At 43.7% G+C, this 24,728-nt stretch overlaps 1 protein-coding gene across 2 annotated transcripts in view; it reads left to right on the forward strand.

Moving 5' to 3' along the window:
• LOC109914625 (probable methyltransferase-like protein 24) overlaps positions 1-24,728 on the forward strand; it is a 152,113-nt gene that overhangs the window by 112,727 nt on the left and 14,658 nt on the right. For both annotated transcript variants that reach the window (XM_048596810.1, XM_020514235.2), the window contains exons 3-4: positions 4,370-4,503; positions 14,560-14,788. In XM_048596810.1, coding sequence (XP_048452767.1) covers positions 4,370-4,503; positions 14,560-14,788 — 363 coding nt within the window. The remainder of the gene's footprint in view (positions 1-4,369; positions 4,504-14,559; positions 14,789-24,728) is intronic.

The raw sequence follows: 24,728 nt of genomic DNA on the forward strand, positions 1-24,728 counted from the left end.
TGTGTGTGAGGGTGAGTGTGTGTATGTGTGTGTCTGTGTGTGTGTGTCTGTGTGACTGTGTGTGTGTGTGAGACTGTGTGTGTGTGTTTGCATGTATGTATGTGACTGTGTGTGTGTGTGTCTGTGTGACTGTGTGTGTGTGTGAAACTGTGTGTGTGTGTGTGTGTGTGTGTATGTGTGTGTTTGCATGTGTGTGTGTGACTGTGTGTGTGTGTGAGACTGTGTGTGTATGTTTGCATGTGTGTGTGTGACTGTGTGTGTGTGTGTGTGTGTGTGTGTGTGTGTTTGCCCATGCGCTCTCATGCCAATGCTCAAATGACAACATTGATTGGAAGAAATGTTGCAACCTGCTCGTTTATAAACTCTGCCTTGTTGATCCATGAAGACAAGGCTCTCTGTTCTAGTAGTAAAAAAAACTCTCAGATCATGAAGATGAGAAGCTTGTTTATTTTGTTATTCCCAATCAGATGAGAGAGCTCACTTGCTCCTCTGAGCCTGAATATTCCAATGTTTATTTTCACTAAGAAATTCTTTGTTCATGGATTGTGAGTAAACCTTTATTAAATAAGACATCGGTACTACAGTACAGCGAATGTTGCGCTCTGTTCATTTCCAGTGAGCTATCTTTTGTTGTCAACTGGCCATTTAACTTCTGTTGCCTCCTTGGGCTTCAATGCACCCATTGAAAACGAACAGTATAATCTCATTACTCCCAGATAAGCCTAATAATTATCTGGGAGTGCATCAAAGGCAATCTCACAATTCCAGTGACCTTCATACATTGCTCAAGCTTCAGTTTCATAGCAATGTCATTGGAGTTGTCTGATTGAATTACTGATTTATATGTCAGACGTTATCTTTGGAATAGAAACAGAGCAACATTGTAGTGAATGTTATTCAATTAGAAGTGACTGGCCTTTTTTGGTTGCATTTGATTTTCTGTTAGCAGATGAAGTTGCATTTGAATCCACATGGTTAACTTCCATTTGATCTGTTTAGTTGTTGTATAATCTCGTCAGGCATCAATAACAGTGATGTGACTGCCCACATGTGTATGAAAAGCAAATGTTTCCGAGCCAGCTCTGTTCCCATGTACAGGGAGGAAGCAGAGGTTGGCTCCCACCCATGGCAGAACCAGGTAAAGACTCAGTATGTTAGGCCTCTGCCCTGAATATTTTGTCCTGAGATCAACTCGAGTCTCCCTGAGGACTCCAGTAAGCCCAGGAGTAACCGTCAGCTCGCTGTTCATGCTGTAGCGAGGCAAAGTGTTGGTATGTCCTCAATCCTTTCTCCCAAACTCTTCCTCTGCCTCAACCACTGCTCCACCCCCTGTCCCCCACCCCCCAACTTTTTCTCCACCCCTTCTCATTGGAAACAACCTCTGACCAACCATTTGGTGTCATGCCTGATCTCTCTCTGTTTGGCTCATTGTCTTACATGCTAGTGATGTGCTCTCAAACCCTTTTTAAAAAATCATTAAAGGTACTATATACATGTAAGTTTGTTGTTGGTTTGTTTGGTGCCTTTACTTGGAAAAGGTCATTTGCAAAGGCAGGTACATTGTGGCGTTTTGTTTTCCTTCATCCTACAGCTCCAGTTGGGGATGAGTCAGGCACCACGCAACCAGAGTTCCCCTTGCCTGACCTGGTCTGAAAGCCTCCATTCCATTTGACTGGGCCCACCGTCTCCTGAGGCCTGGGTCTTGCTGGAAAGCTGTATCCAGCTTGTGAAGGTTGATCCTGTGTGGAGGTGGAGGTAACTGGTGGAGGTATTCATTGACATCTTCAACGTCTCCCTCCTACAGCCCCCCACCTGCTTCAAGAAGACCACCACCATCTCCGTACCCAAGAAAACACATGCAGTGTACCGTAATGACTACCACCCAGTAGCTCTGGCCTCAATAATCGTAAGTGCTTCAAGAGGCTGGCCATGGCCCATATCAACTCTAGTCTCCCAGCCTGCCTCGATCCCCGACAATTTGCTTATCAATGTAACAGGTCCACATCAGATGTCGTATCCCTAACCCTGCATTCATCCCTGGAACATCTGGACAACAAAGACACCCACGTCAGACTCCTGCTCATTGACTACGGCTCTGCCTGCAACACCATTATCCCCTCCAGACTGATCTCAAAACTCCATGACCTTAGTCTCAGCTCTGCCCTCTGCAATTGGATCCTTAGCTTTCTGACCCACAGGCCACAATCAGTGAGAATAGGTAACTGCCCCTCCTCCACAATAACACCCAACACTGGAGCCCCTCAAGGATGTGTCTTCAGCCCCCTACTGTACTCCCTGTACACCTACGACTGTCGCCAAATTCCAAATGAACACCATCTACAAGTTCGCTGACGACACCACCATAATGGGACAGGTATCTAACAACGACGAGTCAAAATATAAAAGAGAGATAGAGGGCTTGGTGATGTAGCGCAATGAAAACAATCTGTCTCTCAACGTTGGCAAACCTAAAGAACTGATCATCAACTTCAGAAAGAAAGGAGGACAACATGCCCCATCTACATTAACGGAACTGAAGTTGAGAGAGTGAACAGCATCAAGTTCCTCGGAGTGACAATAACCCGACGACCTGTCACAGACTTCCCACGTAAATGTGACAGTCAGGAAGGCACAAGAACACCTCTTCTTCCTCAGGCGGCTCAGGAAATTTGGCATGTCCATAAGGTCCCTCACCAACTTCTACAGATGCACCATTGAAAGCATACTGTCCGGGTGCATAATGGCCTGGTAACTGCTCTACAGAACATGGTGTGCACAGCCCAGACCATCACGGAAACGAACCTTCCATCCATGGGCTCTATTTACACATAATCAACAAATGACATCATCAAAGACCCATCGCACCCCGGTAATGACCTCCTACAACCTCTTCCATCAGGCGGAAGATACAGAAGCCTGAATACACACAAATACAGGTTCAGGAACAGCTTCTTTACAGCCATTATCAGACTGTTGAACGGATTCTAGCCTCGAATAATGTAACCTGCAAAGTAACCTGTATGCCTCTAAGTCCTTTTGATCTGTACATCCTTTGCTTGCTGTGATCTGCCGGTACTGTTTGTAAACAAAGCTTTTCACTGTATTTTGGTGCACATGACAATAAAATCAATCAATCAAAATCAATTTATCAAATAATCAGATAAACAGTATAAGATAATAAATCAAGATCAACCATTGTGAGAAACATAATGTTTTATTTATTCTAATTAATTCTTGGGATGTGGGTGATGTTGGTAAGGCCGGGATTTCTTGCCCCAGTTTTGAGTTGCTCCTGAGAAACCTGTGATGGCTTGATGCATCCAGGTGCAGGCATTCCTCAGGGTAATGTTCTCGACCCAACCATCTTCATCTGCTTCCCCGTCATCAAGTCATAGGTTCATTGTCACTCAGCGGCGACAATATGACCCATCTACAAGATGCACTGCAGAAATTCACCAAAGATCCTCAGACAGCACCTTCCAAACCCACGACCACTTCCATCCACAAGGACAACGGCAACAGATACATTGGAGTACCACCAGATGCAAATTCGCCTCCAAGCCACTCACCATCTTGACTTGGAAATAAATCATCATTCCTTCACTGTCGCTGGGTCAAAATCCTGGAATTCCTTCCCTAAGGGTATTGGTGGTCAACCTACAGCAAGTGAATTGCAGCTGTTCATGAAGGCAGCTTACCACCACCTTCTCAACTTGGGCAACTTGGAATGGGCCCAACTATTAGTGGCCACATCCCCTGAATGAATAGAAATAGTACCTTAATGTTGGACTACTATCATGTTAGAGAAGACCAGAAGGTTTATTTCCCTGTAACAGTAGCAAATAAGTTGGGTTTTAATGAAAGTTCTCTCTTTTAATTATCACTTTTTGTCATTTGCTGATACCTGCTCTCTAATTCTAGGTTTCTTTATAACTGAATTCAAACTGCCATTGTCTGATTGGAACTTGAGATCTCAGGTTTATTAGTGTAAGCCCCTGACAAACTAACATAGAAACTGCTCTTCACTGCGCTGTGGTAAAGGGTTTTACTTTACAGGCTGGTATTGAGGCTGGTATTTCTTCCTGTCTGAATTGGCTGTGCACCCTCAGAGGAGATCGATACATGTGTCACATCTCTGTACTACAGAATGTTCTCAATTTGTTCAAACTCCAGACGAGGCCGTCGAGGGGTATTTGGAGTGGGTTGGAAACTGGAGTTTGGTCACAAGCTTATTTAATGCAGAGCATGGTCAAAAGGGCTGAATGACTTCCTCCTATTAATTTGTATATTTGTATGTTCATACATCATAGCAGTTTCAATGTCCAAATCTGACAGATATAAGAACTGATTCCCTTTTGTCACTGTACAGATTTCCTGTAGTAAACCAGATGAGGAGATTGGCAGTCTGGAGCTCACCCAGGAACCATGGCCTGTTTGCCTGGACAGTGCTTTCCACCTCGCTCAGCAGATCCACATAAAACAGTGCAGGGTTTACTCAATCGGGTGAGTGTGATTCTGAGCAGTTCGGTGTTCTGATTACGTGTCAGCGATAGCAAGCTCTATTCAGTAATAACAGCCCACATTGGACCTGAAGATGCCTAACTAATGACCAGAGCGGGGAAGGAACAGAGAATTGTCATTGAAGAAGTGGGTGAGAGTGTTTGGGTTTCCCTGGTAACACTCTCGTCTCTAGAGACTGAAGGTCATGGGTTCCACTGCCGATACTCAAGCAGCAAGCTGATATTGATGGAGTGCTGCACTGTCAGAGGTGCTGTCCTTTTTGGATGAAAGTATTAAATTGTGGTCCCTCAGTAAATCCTGTCGGGTGAATGTAAAAGATGTTTTGAAACAAATGGATGTCCTGGCAAACAATCATCCTCGAACCAACACCAATAACAAAAATAATTTTCTGTTCACAGACTTCTTTTTGTAGGATCTTGCTTTGTGCCAACTGGTTAGTTTATTTCCTGCATTACAAGTGAGTATGCTTCATCCGCAAGAAAGCACCTTATAAGACGAAAGACCATGAAAGGTGTTAAAAAGTGCCACATTCTGTCGAGTGCGCCTTTGATGTCAAGGGGAGTCACTCTCCCCTCACTTCTGGAATTCAGCTGTTGTCCATAGTTGGATCAGGGTGAATAGATTTTCTGTATTAATAACAATACAGAAGTTCATTATGCAAATGAAATGAAGATAAAATGAACCGAACTATTGAGATCTAATGCAGATTTAATGATTCAAATCACACAATAAAATATAATTCCATTAACAGCTCTTGACAGTACTCACACCAGAGAGAATCTCCTCTGCTATCACCTCTATAGACTTAATTTAACTGTGGTTTCAGCTCCCAGGCTGGAGAATCTAACAGCTTGTTCTAGAACATTCACACACCTGAGCTTAAACCTTCTCAGTTGCAAAGAACCTCTTCAGGGTTTACCCAAAGACTTCTGCCCTGGAACTGTTGCTGAACTTGTTGCTCTGAGGGAGTCCATTTTTAACAAATACAAATTACCTTCTCCCTATCCCAGGAACAACTACTTTACATATCCATCTTCAGCTAAGAACTTTGCAAAACTGCCTTAAACTGAAGCTAAAACTGAAAGGTTTCACTCCAGCTACGGGCTCCCCCTTCCCCCAGATTTTTATGAAAAACCAGTCCAGAATCTTCTGTCAGAAAGCCTAGTGTGTACTATATTTACTTGTAAACTCTCCATTAGTTCTTAGAGGCTATCTCTATCAAACTGTTTTCAATAAAAGCCATCATGGCGACAGAAATACTTATAAGTTAATCATTAATGCACTTCAGACATGCAGAAAACCCACATGCCACGAGGTCAAAACTCAGCAGTCTAAACAGACAAATCAATGTTATCAATATTGGTTAGATTCATTTCTTATACTTCAAATGGCGCTCCTGTATGACCACTGTGTTAATTTCTAAGTAATGAGAAAGTGTGACTCCTTTCGTGAAGCTGGGGGATTTCTTGGATTTCTATGCCAGGTAGAATATATTTTTAAAAAGTGCAGTTAAGAACCGGCTGAAACTACAGGGTAGTGTTCTTTCTGCAACTCCTCTACTGAGAGGCACAATAGGACAACTCTGCAGGACTTTCTAATAAAAATTACCAGTTACAGGGCAGCAATTAGCTATAGCCAACTCCACGACACCACCGAATATGTAGTGAACAGTTCATGTTCGATAGCAACTAAAGCAGCCAGGCTACTAAGGAGCCTGGTACCTTTATTTAACACCAATGATGATGAAACACTGTGGCAGCTGAGTTAACAGTGCAGCTTGAAATGAGTTTATGAGTGTTATGATTCAGTCTGCCTGACAACTGATTGCAGTTTCACAACTGACTCACAGGTTAACACAAGGTCCTTTAGCCTGTGAGTCAGATGTACATCCTCCAGATTATTTCCAGGCTGTTTTTAGTCTGTCAGTATCAGCTCCTATTTGTGTTGGTAACCTCAGCTGACTGAAGTCAGCAATGAATTCCAACAATGCATAATGTAAACGTTGGCCTTTGCCAGGGTGAGTGTTTGCAATGAAGCAGATTAAAAATACTGTGATCCTTAAGTGGCCCAGCAGCTTTTCTTGCATGGGCTACTGGCAGCAGGGGTGGGGGTACCTCCTACAGGAAGTATATCCATTGAAGATATATGCCCCGTACCCCAGTCTCTCAGACCAGACACAGCCTGTACCCTCACAGCCCTTGCTGCTTGATACCTTGACCTAGCTCCAGCAAAGCCTTCACAAGCAACAGTGTTTGGAGTCCAGTTGTTCACAATCTACATCATTGATTCGGATGTGCAGGCCAAATGTAATATTTCCAAGTTTCCTAATGACTCACAACTGGGTAGTAACATGAGTTATGAGGAGGATATGAAAAGATGAATTATATAGACTGATTTAATGGGCACAAACATGGCAGGTAGAATGTAATGTAAAGGCAGGAAAAAAAGAAATACAGACAGTCCAGACAGACTAACATGAAATGTGATATTCTGGTATATCATCCACCTCATCTTCAGTCACTGTCTCTGTGTCATGAAGTGTGTGTGTGTGTGTGTGTGTGTTTAACATCAGTAAGCCCAGAGCCCAGGCTGTGTGGACATCTGTGTTGTCCTAGCCTTGTTAACAGTTTGTGTTGTAAATAAACCTCACCAAAACCTGAGTACCTGCCATGTTTGTCAGCTGGGCTAACATTGAGCAAGTCACAAACTCACATCACGGAATATTTTTTAAATGGTGACAGATTGAGAAGTGCTGATGTCCCAGGGGACTTGAATGTCCTTGATCATTAGTCTTTGAAAGCCCACATGCTGCTGCAGCAAGCAATTAGGAAGGCACATGGAATGTTAGCTTTTATTGCATGGGGATTTGAGCACAACAGTAGAGATGTCTTGCTGCCGTTGTAGAGGATCTTAGTGAGACTGTACCTGGAATATTACTCACAGCTATGGTCCCCTCACCTAAGAAAGGACATCTGTATCAGAAAGTAAGTACAATGTAGGTTCACCAGGCTAAATGTCCTGTGAGGAAAAGTTGAGGAAACTGGAAACATGTTGTCTAGAGTTTAGAGGAACAAAACCTGATCTCATCAGAGCATACAAATTTCTCACAGTGTAGGTCTGGGTCACCACACTGTCGGAAGGATGTGTCTGCACTGGAGAGGGTGTAAAGGAGATTCATCAGGATGTTGCCTGGGATGAAGTGCTATGAAGAGAGGTTGGACATGATCAGGTTGTTTTCTTTGGAGCAGAGAAGGTGAGGGGGGGACTTGATAGAGGTGTGTTAGATTATGAGGGACAGAGGCAAGGTGAATAGAAGCAGCTATTCCCCTTAGTCAAAGGGTCAATAACAAGAAAGGATAATTTTACAGTGAAAGGCAGGAGGTTTGGATAGGATTTGAGGAAACGCTTTTCACTCAGACGCTGATGGGGTCTGGAATGCACTGCCTGGGTGGGTAGATGACGAGAGAATCTTCACAACCTTTATAAAGCACTTGGATGAGCATTTGAAGGTCATAATGTTCAAGGCTATGGGCCCAGTGTGCGAAAGTGGGACTAACGGAAGGTAGTAGTATACTTTTGACGGTACAGACTTGATGGACTGAAGGGCCTGTTGTGTCCCATATCATTCTATTACAGGTAGATGCACAAAGGATATTTCCCCAGGAAGGGTGGGCAGGGGCTGGTCTAGAATTAGTCTCAGAATAAGGGGACAGAGATAAGTTGGAATATCTTCACTTAGAGGTAGTGAATCTATGGAAATTTTTCCGCTGGGATAGAGGCTCAGTCATTGCAGTTGGAGATCCCTAGGTTTCTAGATATTAAAGATGTCAACAGATATGGGAAAAGTGTAAGGAAAATCACTTTGAATGAGATCAACCATGACCTAACAGAGCAGGCTTGATGGGCTGAATGGCCTGTTCCAGCACTGAGGTTCCATTTGCTCCTTTCTTTTGGGGATTTGGTGTAGTTCCAGCAGTGGCCACCACTGGAACCAGCCGCTGCTGGGACTGCATCCGAATATTCGATGGCTGTGGGGCAGCTGGTATCAGTGGGGTAACAAGGTGTAGAGCTGGAGGAACACAGCAGGCCAGGCAGCATCAGAGGAGCAGGAAAGCTGACATTTCAGGTCTGGACCCTTCTTCAGAAGTGGGAGAGGGGAAGGGGGCTCTGCAATAAATAGAGAGAGGGGGAGGCGGATGGAAGGTGGATAAAGGAGCAGATAGGTGGAGAGGAGACGGACAGGGCAAGGAGGCGGGGATGAAGCTGGTAGGTAGGAAGTGGGAGTGGGGGTTGGTCAGTGAGGTGGGAGGAGCGGATAAGTGGGAGAGAAGACAAACAGGTCAAGGAGGCGGGGACGAGCTGGGCTGGTTTTGGGATGAGGTCGGGGGTGGGGAGATTTTGAAGCTTGTGAAGTCTACATTGAGACCAATGGGCTGCAGGGTTCCCAAGCGGAATATGAGATGCTGTTTCTCCAGCCTTTGGGTGGTATCGTTGTGGCACTGGAGGAGGCCCAGGATGGACATGTCGTCCAAGGAGTGGGAGGGGGCATTGAAATGGTTCGCGACTGGGAGGTGCAGCAGTTTGTCGCGAGCCGAGCGTAGGTGTTCCACAAAGCGGTCCCCAAGCCTCTGCTTGGTCTCCCCGATGTAGAGGAGGCCACATCACGAACAGCAGATACAACAGACCACATTAGCAGATGTGCAGGTGAACATCTGTTTAATGTGGAAGGTTTTCTTAGGGCCTGGGATGGGGGTGAGGGGGGAGATGTAGGGGCAAGTGTAGCACTTTCTGCGGTGGCAGGGAAAAGTGCCAGGGGTGGTGGGGCTGGTGGGGAGTGTGGAGCGGACGAGGGAGTCGTGGAGAGAGTGGTCCCTCCGGAAAGCAGATAAGGGTGGGGAGGGAAATATATCCTTCGTAGTGGAGTCAGATTGCAGATGGCGGAAATGGTGGAGAATGATGCATTAATTGGCTGGTGGGGAGGGAAATGTTACTCTCCTGCCCCTGAAATGACTGGAGGGGTTAGGGTCACACCCCTTAAAGTGGAGCCATTTCAGAGGAGATTTAAGGTCAAACCAAAATGATGAATTACATTGGTTGAGTAAATAAAGAGAACCCAGTGTAATAATATATCAGTGACCATTCAACACAAAATCAAAGTGATTGGTGAGAGAAAACAGGGAGATGTCGAAACAGTTTTTCACAGAGTGAGGGCTGGACTTTGCAGGGTGCCGTGGTCCTGCTTTTCCTCACGTCATCTGAAAATATTCTATCAACCTGGCCCTGTACATTTGGACCTGGGACTGAAGGTGGCACCTGAAGGTGTAAACTGCAGGACTGGTCAGCTGGGCAGAGCTTGGCCAATAGCACTCAGCACGGCAAAATGTGAGGTAATGTACTTGGGAAGGGCTAACAAGATAGGGGATCACACTATGAATGGAAAGTACTAAAAATCAGAGGGACATTGGTGTACAGACCCACACATCCCCAATGGCAGTAGGAGAGACGGATAAGGTGGTTAGGAAGACATATAGAATACTTGCCTTTATCAGGCAAAGCATAGAATACAAGAGTACAGGAGGTTATGCTGGAACTGTATAACATGCTGACTCGGAGTCCTGTGTGCAGATCTGGTCACTGTATTTATAGGAGGGATATGATAGCACTGGCGAGGGTACAGAGGAGATTTACCTGGATGCTGTCTGCACTGGAGGGTCTGAGATATGGGGAAAAGCTGGTGTGATTTTCTTTAGAGCAGCATAGTTTGAGAAGGGACCTGATGGAGATCTGTAAGATTATGAGGAGTACATACACGGTGGATAGGAGGGTTAGTAATAGAGGGGTCAATAACCTGGGGACATTAGTTTAAGGAAAGAGTTAGAAGGCTAAAAGGGAAGATGAGGAGATATATTTTTCACCCAGAAGGTGGTAGAAGTCCGGAACTCATTACCTGAAAGGGTGGTTGAGTCAGAAGCTCTTATAAGATTTAAGCAGTGTTTAGCTATTCATGTGCATTGCCATAGTCTCCAAGACTCTGAGTCAAAAGCTGGAAAATGGGATTAGTGTGTTAGCTGGCTGGCATGGACACAGTGGGCAGAATGACCTCCGTCTGTGCTGTACATGTCTAAGAGTCTATTTCTGCATCTTTGGTGTTTCTTCTTTGATTCAATTTTCCAGGAAATCCCTGTTGGAATGAAATGATTTTTTCCTGACATTCCGCCCGCCTGACCCCTGCACAAAACTTTGACCCAAAGTGCGACTCCCTCCCGTCCCCCCGTCACACAAACAGCATCAGCCCCTCTTGTCGTTTCCTCCCCATCCCCCTTCCTTGTACTGCAGCTAAATTCCTAGAGACTAGTTCTTCTGCAATAATAACACTCAGCAGTTTGTGTTTGCTGTGGAAAACATTTGACCTGCAGCACAGGGTGAGGTCAGTCTGAAATGCTCAGTTATTTTCCGAGATTTCGGATAAACTAACTTGGCTGAGGCTGAGCGCTTGGTATTCCAAAGGACATGAAGCAATGATAAGCAAAATGCAATAAATCTGCGGATGGAATTTTTTTTGATTTCGTCTTAGATTTAAACGCAGGGAGGACTACTCTCGTTACAACACCCTTTCTGAACATGAAAAATGTAAATGAACTGGCACCGAGCTGCACCAGTGCTGGACACCACCAAGATTGAAAGCAAATGGATCAGCTGGATCGGGAAGGAGTGGGCATAGTAACAGCAACACAGTCTGGGTTTCAGCCAAAAGATAAAGGAGCAGAATTAGGCCATTCAGCCTATCGAGTCTGCTCTGCCATTTGATCATGCCTGATATGTTTCTGAGCCCCATCTCCTGCCTTTCCCCTGTAACCTTTGATCCCCTTACTAGTCCAGAGCCTACCTAGCTCTGCCTTTAGCACACTCAATGACTTGACCTCTATAGCCTTCTGCAGCAATGAGTTCCACAGATTCACCAGCCTCTGGCAGAAGAAATTCCTCCTCATCTCAGTTCTAAAGGGTCGTCCCTTCACTATGAGGCTGTGCCCTCAGGTTCTAGCTTCTCCTGCTCATGGAAACTACTTCTCTGTTTTCACCCTATCCACGCCTCTCAGCGTTCTGTAAATTTCAGTCAGTTCCCCCCTCATGCTTCTAAACTCCATCAAGTACACATTCAGAGTTCTCAACCACTCCTCATATGATGAGCCCTTCATTCTTGAGATCATTCTTGTAAACCTCCTCTCAACCCCCTCCAACACCAGCACATCCTTCCTTAGATACAGGGCCCAAAACTGCTGACAATATTCCAGCTTTGTTCTGACCAGAGCCTTATTAAGCCTCAGCAGTACATTCCTGCTCTTGTCCTCTCGCAATGAATGCTAACATTGCATTTGCCTTCCTAATTGCCAACTGAACCTGCATGTTAGCCTTAATACAATCCTGAACTAGGACTCCTAAGTCCCTTTGTGCTTCAGATTTCTGAAGCCTTTCCCCATTTAGAAAATAGTCCATGGTTCTATTCTTCTTACCAAAGTGCATGACCTCACACTTTCCCACATTGCATTCCATCTGCCATTTCTTTGCCCACTCTCCTAACCTGTCCAAGCCATTCTGCAGCCTCCCACCTCCTCAACATAACCTTTCCCCTCACCTATCTTTGTGTCATCTGCAAACTTAGCAACAATTCCCTCAGTTCCTTTGTCCAGATTGTAAATGTATAACATGCATAGGTTGTGGTCCCAACACTGACCCCTGTGGAACTCCACTAGTCACTGGTTGCCATTTTGAAAAAGACCCCTGTATCCCCACTTTCTGCCTTCTACCAATCAGCCAATCCTCTCTCCACACCAGTACCTTGCCCCTAACACCATGGGCTATTATCTTATTTAGCAGCTTCCTGTGTGGCACCTTGTCAAAGGCCTTCTGGATTTTCAAATTGATCACATCCAGTGGCTCTCCTTTGTCTAACTTGCGTGTTACCTCCTCAAAGATTTGTCAGGTATGTCCTCCTCTTGACAAAACTGTGCTGACTCAGCCCTATTTTACAGTGCACTTCCAAGTATGTTGCAATCTGATCCTTAATAGCGACTCTAAAATCTTACCAACAATTGAGTTGTGGCCAATAGTTTTCTGTCTTCTGCCTCTCACCCTTCTTAAACAGGGGTGTTACATTAGCCATTTTCCAGTCCTCTGGGATACTCCCTGACTCCAGTGATTCCTAAATGATCACCATCGATGCCTCTACAATCTCCTTCAGAAGTCTGGGGCATAGTCCATCTGATCCAGGTGATTTATCCACCATCAGACCTTTCAGCTTCTCAGCATCTTCTCCTTAGTGATGGCCACTACACTCACCTCTGCACCACCGCCCCCCCCCCCCCCCCCTCACCGAATCTCTTGAAGTTCTGCTATGCTGCTGGTGTCTTCCACTGAGAAAACTGATGTAAAGTACCTATTCAGAACCTCAGCTGTTTCTTTGTTCCCCATTACAATTTCTCAAGCCTCATTCTCCAGTGGTCCAATGTCCACTCTTGCTGCTTTCTTACCTTTCATATATCTTCAAAAAAAAACCTCTTGCAAACTAATTAGCTTGTTTACCTTCACATTTCATCTTCTCCCTACATCGCTTTTTCAGTTATCTGTTGTTGGTGTTTAAAGGCTTCCCAAACCTCTGGCTTCCCACTAATTTTCTCCAACTTGTTTGCTCTTTCTTTTGCTTTTATGGTGTCCCTAAGGTCCCTTTTCAGTCATGATTGCTTTGTCCTCTCCTTAATATATAGCCAATCCCACCATCCTGTCACAGCCGCCTCTTTTCTGACTCTTCTTAAAGCATTCCTCTTTGACTCAGCTTTTGGTTACTGCCAATGCCTCCTTCTTGGACTTAGTCTCATTTTAGATTTTACTTGATCCCACAAAAATCATAGTCGTTTATTTATAAGGACCCCATCCATTACAGGGTCTGTTTTTTAATTTAATATTACAATCGGCTCCTACATGTTAAACAGCCGTGGAGGGAGGGGCTGATTTCTGTCTGAGTTTATCTGATTTCTCAGATATGAGCAGTCAGCAGTTTAATGTTTTTTGCTGTCCTTTTAGAGAAATGAAATCATTACCAGCTGCTTTCAACAGCTTCATTCAGGAAAACAGCTTTTTCTTCCCACTTTCTTTCATGGAGCCTCTGAATGACCGTTGTTTTGTCGGAGCTGGGATGGGACCCTGCAAACAAAATCCACAGATTTACCAAGTAAATGTGATGCTGACAGAAACAGATAGAGACCATTCAGCCCTTCCTTCAACCCATTCTGTTCAATTATTTTTGACATTTACCTTGTCTCTATTTACCAGAGAACGTTGGAGAAACTCTGTAGGTCTGGCCGTGGCTGTGGAGACAGAAAAACAGAGCTAATGTTTCGAGCCCAGTTTGATGTCTTCCCCAGAGGATGGTGGAGCCAACGTCAATGAATAGTTAAGGCAGAGCTAGATAGCACTTTGCCTGATATGTGTGTCACCAGGAATGGGGGTCAGTGAAAATGTGGAGCTGAGACCACATTCGGATCAGTCAAAATCTCATTGAATGGTGAAGCAGGCTTGAGGGGCTGAATGGTCTTCTCTTGCTTCTCATTCGTATGTTACCCATTGGCACCTTTCACGTCCCACCAGAGAAAACCATCAGGGTTTAAAGTCCTATCCAAAAGGCAACACCCCTAACTCTCTTAATAACTGCACTCCAGTGACAACATGTTCGTATTCCCAGAGGGAGGTGTGGAACCTGAGAGGGACAGGAAATATGTCTTGAATATTGGAAATCATTTCTATTATGAAACAGTCATGTTTTTGGATAGTGTTAAGCCAAATCAAACTAGAATTCAGTTCCGGTGTTTTTATGTCCGCAGTTCACAATGTTTAATAACAGCTGTGAAACCTCAGCTGCAGGGAAAGGGTTTTAGTGAATTATTGGACAGATTTGCTCACTCGATATTTTGATTTATGGCAATAGTTACTGCACAGCATTATTCCAGACACATGACTTCTTCAACTGTTCACCTTCTGCCATAGACTAGGGAGTGAAGACAAACATTTTGAGGTGGAAATGGCCAAAGCTGGATGTGAAGTTCACTATTTTGATCCAAGTCTCAACGAGGCCCACGTTCAGAAGAGTGAAGGTTACTGGCACCATCGTATGGCAATCGACTGGAGAGACCCCAACCCAGCTGTCATCGCCCAGAAACAGCACAGAGCTACCAAAAGGTTGGCCACTATAATGAGCGAATTTGGTCACAGGAAGGTGAGTTTTACAGTTCACTGAATGGGAGAAAGCTCCTTTCCTTGTTTTATTGATCATTCTTAGGCCGCCTCTGTGTTACAAATAGATTCCATTTCTGAATACATTCATAAGTTAAAGCGTACGCACGTCCAATACAAAATAGCTCTTTGTAAGTATGAGAAAACATTTGCATATTGGATCCTTAGAACTAATATTAATATGGGATCTTGCTCGTAACTATGAGTGTTCCTAAGTCGGCTGTTCCTAAGACAGGGACCCCTCCTCCGCCCCAGTATATCTATTTATTTTTAGTTGCAAAATTGTGACTAAAACCGGGGCCAGAATCTTCTGCTCCCTCTCAGGTGGCAGGTTTGGGAGTAGGAAGGGAATGTCGTTAGGCAGGGTCTGAAGAAGAGTCATCAGATTTGAAACATTAACTCGGTTTCTTTCTCCACAATGGTACCAGACCCTTGGAGTTTCTCCTGCACTTTCTAGTTTTAATGTCAGATTTGCGACTTCTGCTGTAATTTGTTTGTATTGGTTAGGCAGAGACGTGGCCTACCCAAACCCTGCACCTTCTGTCCTCCACCAGGATGAAGATCTGGTCAGGAAGGTAATGGAGGCCTATATGTGGCCAATTCAAGCCTGAGTGAAGATAGGCCCCTACTATCACTGTCAATGCTGTAAATATAATGAAAGCTAATAAGAGAAGTGGGGAAGGGCTGTTCTATTCAAACAGAAGAGTGAAGGTTACTGGCACCATCGCATGGCAATCGACTGGAGAGACCCCAACCCAACTGTCATCGCCCAGAAACAGCACAGAACTATCAAAAATTGGCACCAGGATGGAGGCTGTATTAAAACATGGAAATATTCTGGGGCCAATCCCTAATGACCTTGGCCATTTTAACCCCAGGGCTTGTTTGAATGTCACTGTTTTCTTTTTGTTCTTTCCCAGGGCGTGGGCATTACTGCCTTAGCGAGCATTTGTTGCTCATTATTAATTGCCCTTGAACTGAGTGGCTTTCCAAGACTATTTCAGAGGGCAGTTAACAATCAACTATGTTGCTGTGGGTCTGGAGTCACATAGAATCCAGACTGGGTAAGGGCAGGGGATTACCCTCCTAAAGGGCATTGACAATTAATTTTTAATGACCAGTTTTCATAGCCGCAATCTTTCAATTCCAGATTTGATTGAATTTAAACTCCAATGATTTCCTGAGGTTGGATTTGCACCCATGCCGCTAAGCATTAGCCACGGGCTTCTGGATTACCAGTGACATTACCACTACATCATCATTTTCTCCTTAGTTGTGACAGTTTTTGTTGTAAAAACCCATCTGGTTCAGTAATATCCTTTAGGGAAGGAAATCTACTGGTCCAGCCTACATGTAACTCCAGGCCCACAGCAATGTGGTTGACTCTTAACTGTCCCTTCAAATGGCCTAGCAAGCCTGTAGTGAGTGGACAATCCTATGAGGATATATCAGACTAGGCTTGTTGCCATTGGAGTTTAGAAGAGTGAGATGTTATTTGACTAAAGTGTATTAGATTCTGACTGAACTTAATAAAGTGGAGGTGGAAAGAATCTTGTGTGTGAATCTAGAACTAGGGGGCGCTGGTTTAAAATTAGAGGCCACCCTTTTTGACAGGAGAGTTAGTTTCTATCAGGGAGTGGTGTGACTCTGGAACTCACTGTCTCAGAACATGGCAGAGGTGGGGCCATTGAATATTATTTTTAGAGAAAGATTCTTGTTAGGCAGGGGAATTGAAGATAACGTGGATTTCAAAATGAATAAGCCACGATCTTATTGAAGGGCAGAGCAGGCTCAAGGGGCTGAATGGCCTACTTCAATTCTTATTTCGTATGTTCTTAGTTCAAGAGTAATTCAGGGCGTGTAACAAACGTTGACATTGTCAGCAACACCCAGGCTCAATGTGAGAATAGATTGAAAAAGAAATTGGAAATTTTGAAAGATCAGAGTATTTTGAGAGAAAATAGCAGTGTTACTGTTATATTAATATCTGCCTGGAGATATCAAACGTTCTCACAGCTTTGGTTCCTGCACTGATTGCAAACAGACACGGTATTATTTTGATTAAGAGGCCAACACATGATTTGGCTGGTGATATGTCCTTAGGCTCTAGCTGGTTGTATTTGGAAACAGATGGGTTTGATTTGGGGGGAAGACATTTTCATGAGATCAGAGAAAGTGAATGTCAGTTATGTCGCCTGATCAAGCACAGTCCCTGTGGAGGAACATGGTCAGAAACACCGGGTAAATGGTGTCAACACTGTTTACTTATTTCCTCTGGGCTCACAGTGGAAGATTCCACTGTGCAGCGGGCCGACTCCTGGTAGTCAGGCGAAATATCCTGGTTTTAGTGAGTACCTTTAAGGGAATGAAAGTCTTACCGTTTCAAAGTGTTGACAACCCAGGCCAAGTATGGCACAGCCTGGTGCAGAGCAAAGCCATCGCTGTTGTGGAAAAGTGTCCCTCGCTGAACCATTTTCTCCATTCCCTGCACCAACATTCCTGTGATTTGCAATTAGTGCTGGAGCAGAGACAGTTTCATACTCTGGGTCTCTGCCCATGAACACTGCATTTGGGACCTTGCAATCTCATGTGACATAGGAGCCCATATGGTTAGTAGACAGAGGAGACTTCTGCCTCAGTTGTATGGACTGATGTTGACATCTGAAATAAAGAATAATTAACTCATTACACTGCCCCATTCCCTAGATGTCAATTCATCACAAAAGTACTATTGGTTTTTATTGTTAAGATTTCCACAATAAAAAAGTATAATATCTTTTCTTACTAACATCTGTGCAGAGGACAGCTGTGATCACACATGACCTTTGAAGCTTTCAGCCAAGAAATGTTATTGCCATACACAAACTCCCTGTGCTTGTAATATCCTGTGAAGATGTCACTCCGTATTTACAGCATGTTGTTTTTCCGATACTAAAGAATGTTAGTGTTTGGTAAACTCTTATAGGAAGGTTTCTGAATACTGATTGCAAACAATGTAACAAGCTCAAGCTTTGAGTTCCTGGGGATCATATTGAAACATGAATGATCATGTCCATTAAAGCAGTGGAATTAAAGAAATCGGTGTTGCCAGCAAGGCAAATGTTTCATCCCTAAGTACCCTTGAACTGAGTGGCACACTGTGCTATTTTGTACAGCTGTGGGTCTGGAGTCATACATAGAGGTCTACAGCATAGGAAAAGACCATTTGGCCCATCGAGTCTATACCAGTTTAAACCACTACCTAACTATTGTAATGCCACTTTCCAGCACTTGACCCAGAGCCTTGTAGGTCTTGGCATCACAAGTGGCGATGACTCAAAGAGTCTGCAGAGGGATTTAGACAGGTTAAGTGAGTGGGTAAAAACGTGCCATATAGAATATAACATGGGAAATGTGAGATTATGCACTTTGGCAGGAAGAATAGAGCAGCTGAATATTATTCAAATGTAAAAAGACTGCAGAAAGCTACAGAACAAAGAGATGCGGGAGTCATCATCCACGAATTATAAAAAGCTGGTATCCAAGTCCAGCAGGTAACAGGGAAGGCAAATGGAATGTTCGCCTTTATTTCAAAGGGAATGGAGTATAGAAGTAGGAGGGTTTGCTAAAACTCGGTCTAACCAGGGAAAGTGGCACATTGCCTTCCCTCAAGGACATTGATAAACCTTAAAAATCAATAATAGCTCTATTGTTAAGCGTCTACCCAAATAATCTTCATCACCTTTTCTTCCTAGTCTTTCACTGTTCTTCTTCTGTTACTCTCATCCTCTTCTTTTCGTCCTCGTGTTCTGCTTGTTTAGCTGTCTTTCTTTTCCTTGATTCTGTTCTGAGACCATGATGACAGCTGAATCAAACACTTTGAACTTCGAATTGTCTATTTCTCTATGTTGCTGAGACCAGAAAGGTAGTGGCAGTGCTACAGTGCTGAAAGGAACAAAAACTAAAACCTGCATTTCAGTAGCGCCATTCATAATCTCAGCATGTTCAAAGTGCTTTATAGGCACTTACCTATTTCTGAAGTGTAGTCCCTTTTTTTATTTCAAAAATATACCCTATTCTTAAAAAAATATAGATATATGTAGTCACGAAAGCAGTTTGGTTCTGTACAGTGGCATATGAAGAAAATAAACAAATATTGGAGATGGACTCTATCCAACAAACAAACCCAAGGCGTTTCTTACTTATGCAAGATTATATTTACATATATTTGAGGCACCAGGAGGCTCCAATAATTGAACAGACCCCCATTTACCTCCAGCAGAAGGACAGTGGTCTTTCCCCACTGTGCCTTGGTGGGCAGCTGCCCCAAGCTTTAGTGTGTCCCTCAGCATGTAGTCCTGGGCCTTGGACTGTGCCAGTCTGTAACACTCAGTCAGGGTCAACTCCTTGTTCTGGAAGACCAACAAGTTTCAGGCGGACCAAAGAGCATCTTTCAGCAAATTGATGGTCGTCCACACACCTCCAGTCGACGCTTGCCTTGTTGTGTGTCCCGGGGAACAGACCGTAGAGCATAGAGTCCTGTGTCACAGAACTGCTTGGGATGAACCTCGACACAAAGTAATGCATCTCTCTCCAGACTATTTCTGAAGTGCAGTCACTGTTGTAGAAACCTGATCACTAGTGTGTGAGCAGCAACCTCTCACTAAAAGCAACACAGTGACGACCAGAAAATCTAGTTTTGTGATGTTGGGTGCTGAATGAATATTAGTCAGGCTGCTTGGGGTGACTCCACTGTTGTTTTTCAGAATAGATCCTTCAACTATTATCCACAGGAGAGGGCAACACTTCAAGTAAAAACACCTCCAACAGGCAGCATCTCCTGAGTATTATGGAATGTTAGTATAGATTTTCTGCTCGAGTGTCAAACCTTCAATCTGAGGAGTGAGATGTCACAAGCAGAGCCACTGCTTGTTAAACAACTCTCTCAAAGTTTCAAAGAGCAGGTGTAATGGGCTCCATGAGCTCGTAATCCAGAGGCTGCTCTCGGAGGTGCCGAACAGACATCTTCCGTGCATTCTAATTATCTGGCCAGATATTTTCCCTTAAAGCTTTGCCCTGTTAAATAGCTCGCCTTTAATTCTGAGTCTGTTAAATACAGATGGCTACTGCACACTCAAATAAGAACTTAGTTTGATGGCAGATTACAAGTTAACCAACATAGAAGGATTATTTTGGAGAAGGAATTCTATGTAAAGGCACATACGTAAAAAGGATCAATTTGATGTTTTATTATTAAACTAAAATATAATTGTAGTTTAGTCTATTAAGTAATATCTACATCTATTAAGTAATAACAACAGTAAAGGCATAAATCAAGCTCTGTTTAATCTGTTTCCTTGTAGACCAACCTATTACTATTGTAGGCCATTGTATCTGAATTAAAATTTCAGAAATTGAATGTACACTGGAAATGGAAAGACTTGCAGTGCTGTGAGGAGAGAGTAGGAGAGTGTACCTAATTGGAGAGACCTTTCAAAAAACTTGTACACTACACACTCTGGCCTGTGTTGCTCATTCTATGCTGTATGAGCATATGACTCCTGCCTCGCTCTATGAACTCATTCTAATTGTTGAAAAGGCCAAAAGAAAGCCAAGTGTTGATTTACATCACCCTGGAGGAATGTACATTATGTGGGTGCCACAGTAAGAGCTGGCTTGTTTTTACTGAATGCAAATTATCTCACTTGCTATGCTACAGGAGCAACAGTCAAGAACTGTTTTGTGTGTTTTTATGAATTGATCAGTTGATAGCATGACTGTCACCATGGAGACGGGAGTACAACCATAGGAAATGATGGAGGGGCAAAGACCACCTGGTCACTGAGGCTGTCATGTGTTGCCACCATGAACATTACAATCCTCAAAGCCTTCCCATGCACCAGCTCTCCCTGGAGTAGTTACAAAAAAATCGAGAATGTGCTTTAGGACAATTGAGTGAGATATCTGTAAATTCCCCTCAAGAGCCTTAATGTTGATTGAAATGAGATCCAAGAGACTACAGTTCCCCATGAGGCACGTTATATGAACCAGTTTGTAAGCTGGGACACCAAGCACATTGAGGAACTTGCCTGGCCCACATTTAGAATTGAAAGTTTCAATGACTTGTACTCATTGCACGAGCTAGCCTTAGAGACTGACATCATTCGCCGTACAGAGAAAATACTCTCAATACCTTACATGCATCTCCTGGTTCTCCCTAACTTATCGACCCAGACTCAGTCTAGTCCATTTGTTCACCTAGTACTTTTTCCTAATAACTCTCTAGTATATTCTTCCGTAAGGTGGATTGATTTGTATTAATTGAGGATATCAAGGGATATGGATCAAATCTGTCCTAGTGGAATCGAGTTACAGATCAGCCATGATCTAATTGAAAGGTGAGGCAAGCTGCATCACCTGTGTTTGTTCTGATGGTACAACTGTCCTTTTTCCAAACTTTTGAGATGGTCAGGTGAAGGTGTGACAGAGTTAAACTCCTGACCATACAAGTCATAGTCTCAAGATGGATTTTTTGATTGTTGCTAACAGCAAAAGTCATTTACAGATAGATGTCTGTTTTTCCATGTTATGTGACAAACTAGGGACTGTTTGATCTGGCTACAATTGAATCTTGGTACAGAACACTGAGGAGGAAACAAAAACATTGCACTCATTGCAAAGCTGTAGCTTGATTCAGAACAGCCTTCCTTCCATTGACTCTTTCTATTCCTCCTGCTCCTTTGGAAAACTAGTCAACATAATCAAAGACCCCTCTGACCCCGGTTATACTCTCTTCCACTGTCTTCCTTTGGACAAAAGATACGAAAGTTTGAAAACATGTACCAACAGATTCAAGAACAGCTTCGTCCCTGCTGTTATCAGACTTATGAAAGCACCTCTCATATATTAAAGTTGGTCTTTCTCTGCACCTTCTCTCTAGCTGTAACACTATATTCTGCATCCTATTCTATTACCTTGATGTACTTACGTAAGGTATGATTTGTCTGGTTAGCATGCAAAACAATACTTTTCACTGTATCTCAGTACATGTGACAATAATAAATCAAATCAAGTCAAATGCCCCCAATTAAGTTGGAGGGCTGCAGGTAAGATTCTGAACTGGAGGCCTGTTTGCTGTTGCTTGATGTGGAGGTAAGAGGTTGTATCGAAGGAAAAGCTGGGAACTATCCCTTGGCCAGTATTTGTCCCTCAAATCACTTCAAAGAAAGAGGTTATCTGATTGCTATCATTTTGCTGCTTTGGGAATTTTGCTGCATGTAAATTTTCTGCAGTACTCCTTCCCATCCTACATCAGTAAGTGCACCTTCTTCATTGGCTGTAAAGCACTTTGGGACATTAAAAATGCTGTTTAAATACAAGCCTTTCATTCTTTAAAGCACCTCCTCTTCCTGTGTATACCAGGGGCACTCCTGTTTGTCTGCTCCTCACTGATCTGTGCCAGATGTTTGAACAGGGTTTATAAAAGTGCATTTGGAAGTCACCCCTTGATGATTAGTGGTGGCTGTGGCCTGAAGAATTCAGAAAGTAGGCCCCAAGGCACTTGTGGCTGGACTCCCAATTCCACATGAGGAAGAGTTTAGTGAAACTCGGAGGCAGTGTTTCTCAGGTATGCTAACTTGATAGTACACTGCAACTCAGTTCCTGATCCTGACTCAGCCCAGGCCTTCTTGCAATGAAACTCGCAATTTGCTGAGTCTCTGTTATAACAGCCAGTAACAATTGTTCAAAGAGGTTTCTGACATAACATTTGTTTGCCACCTCATTAATAATTACATTGTCTGTGATGAGAAACTGAACTCTGATTGGCTGGCAGGGAAGGAGTGATTCAGTTACATCAGGTTCTCACCAAAACTGGACTTCTCGCGCAGTCTTGCAAAGGATGGAGCGTCGGCCTGAGACACCAGTCACTCTGTTTGGATGGCTGATCCCACATTCACTGGAAGGCACGAGCAGTTACAAGCACAAAACTGTAGTGATTGTGGCCATTGCATTTTAAGATCCAGTTGAGTTTTTTTCCCCCGATTTCTTTCAATTCCATTGGTGTAGATCTTCCACAGCAGAATTGTAGCTCTTTGGGAGATTCTGTCCAAATGTGCAGGTGGCATAGATGATCCCATTCTTACATTGGCTCTGTGAAAGGCTCATGTCTGCCTCCTTTATTATTTCATGCCCTGCAGATTTTTCCTTTCTCCTTGCTGGATTATAGTTACCAATTTCCTTTCAAAGTTTATGACTAGGCAATGCATTTCAGGTCACTGGAATTCACTGGCTAAGGTAACGGTTCTGTTCCTCTCCCTCTTGCCCCTCCAGGTTCTTTGATGGCTGGTCTTCCTATCAGTGGGAGCATATCTAAACCAATCACTTTGGCCAATCACATTAGATCAAGCAGAGTCTATCTGTCACCCAAATAATGAGGGTGTGCAGACTGGTTTGTGTGGACCTGGTGCTGAATCAGATTTTCCCTTTCTCTTAATTTTGTTTGTGGGGGTCACTGGCTGAACCAGCATTTATTGCCCATCTCTAATCACCCAGAGGGCAGTTCAGATTCAACCACATTGCTGTTAGTCTGGAGTCACATGTAGGCCAGACTGGGTAAGGATGGCAGTTTCCTTCCCTAAAGGACTTTAATAAAGCAGATTTTAAGATTTTTATTTTGTTTTGAAAAAAGAACACAATCACTTGCTACGGGAATGGGGGAGGTTTGAACCCACAGCCCAAGCTTCCTGTTTACTGGTCTTGTTACATTACCCCTACCTCCCCATACTTGCTTGTGTAAAATCTGAGTCCTCTTAAGTGATGAAATGGAAGAAAAACTTCCATTCCTAAGAGTGCCTCATGTGACGTCAGAATGTCATCAAACATTTCACAGCCAATGTGTTATTTTTAAAGCAAAGTCACAGGGTTGTAATCCAGGCAACGTGTGCACAGCAAGTCCCATAAAACAGCAATGAAATAAAGGGCAATCTGTTTTAGTGATGCTGATTGTGGGATAATTGTGGCCAGGGGACTTGTAAAATTCCCTTGTTGTTCCCACTTTAATGCCGTGGACTCTTTTACATCTGATTTAATGGGCAGAAAGGGATTCAATTTTATATCTCATCTAAAGGACAGAATGTACAACAGCACAGCAGAGGTATCGTGCTGGAGACGCAGAGGAAGGATTACAAGCATGACTATCAGACTCTGAGTCAGCCAAGTCTGATGCTGTATGCTGTGACTGGGCAGTACCTCGGCGAGTTATTGAACTGAAATACCCATTTCATACCCAGGCAACAACTCTGTGTATGGGTAAAATATGTCAACTTTAATGTTTTGAATGAATGATCTGGACCAACACCACTTGTAGAATGTTTGAAATGGCTGGAGCTAGATGTACAAAGGGGCAGGAGAAAGAATTTTGCTAAAGGAATGATAGAAATCCACAGCAGAGGGAGGCTGTTTAATCTGTTAATCCTGTGGCACTTTCTGGAGAAGTTGTCTAGCTGATCTCAATCACTGAAGAAGAGTCATATCAGACTCAAAACATTAACTGTGTTTTCTTCCTCCACAGCTGCTGACAGACCTGCTGAGTTTCTCCAGCATTCTCCGTGTTTGTTTCAGATTTCCAGCATCTGCAGCATTTTTGATTTTAATCTCATTCTCCTGTTCTATGTCCATTGCCATTCATTTGTCCTCAATTGCAAAACCAATGTCCAATCTTTCTCCTACATCTGTTTGTGGTTGGGCATTCTGCTGTGCTTTTTTGAGGCTGTATGTTGGTATTGTCTGACATGAACAGTTTGGGATTGGGATCTCCTGTATTCCAAATGGCTGTTACAGCTCATATGTGCTTTGGCCAGTTTGGCTGTTGTCGGACACTATACTATGTAGCCTTGCACTGCAGGAGAAGTCGCTTTCACATCTGCAGCAGGAGACTTGACTTC

The sequence above is a fragment of the Rhincodon typus genome, chromosome 5, assembly GCF_021869965.1.
Source record: "Rhincodon typus isolate 14 chromosome 5, sRhiTyp1.1, whole genome shotgun sequence".
Classification (NCBI taxonomy): domain Eukaryota; kingdom Metazoa; phylum Chordata; class Chondrichthyes; order Orectolobiformes; family Rhincodontidae; genus Rhincodon; species Rhincodon typus.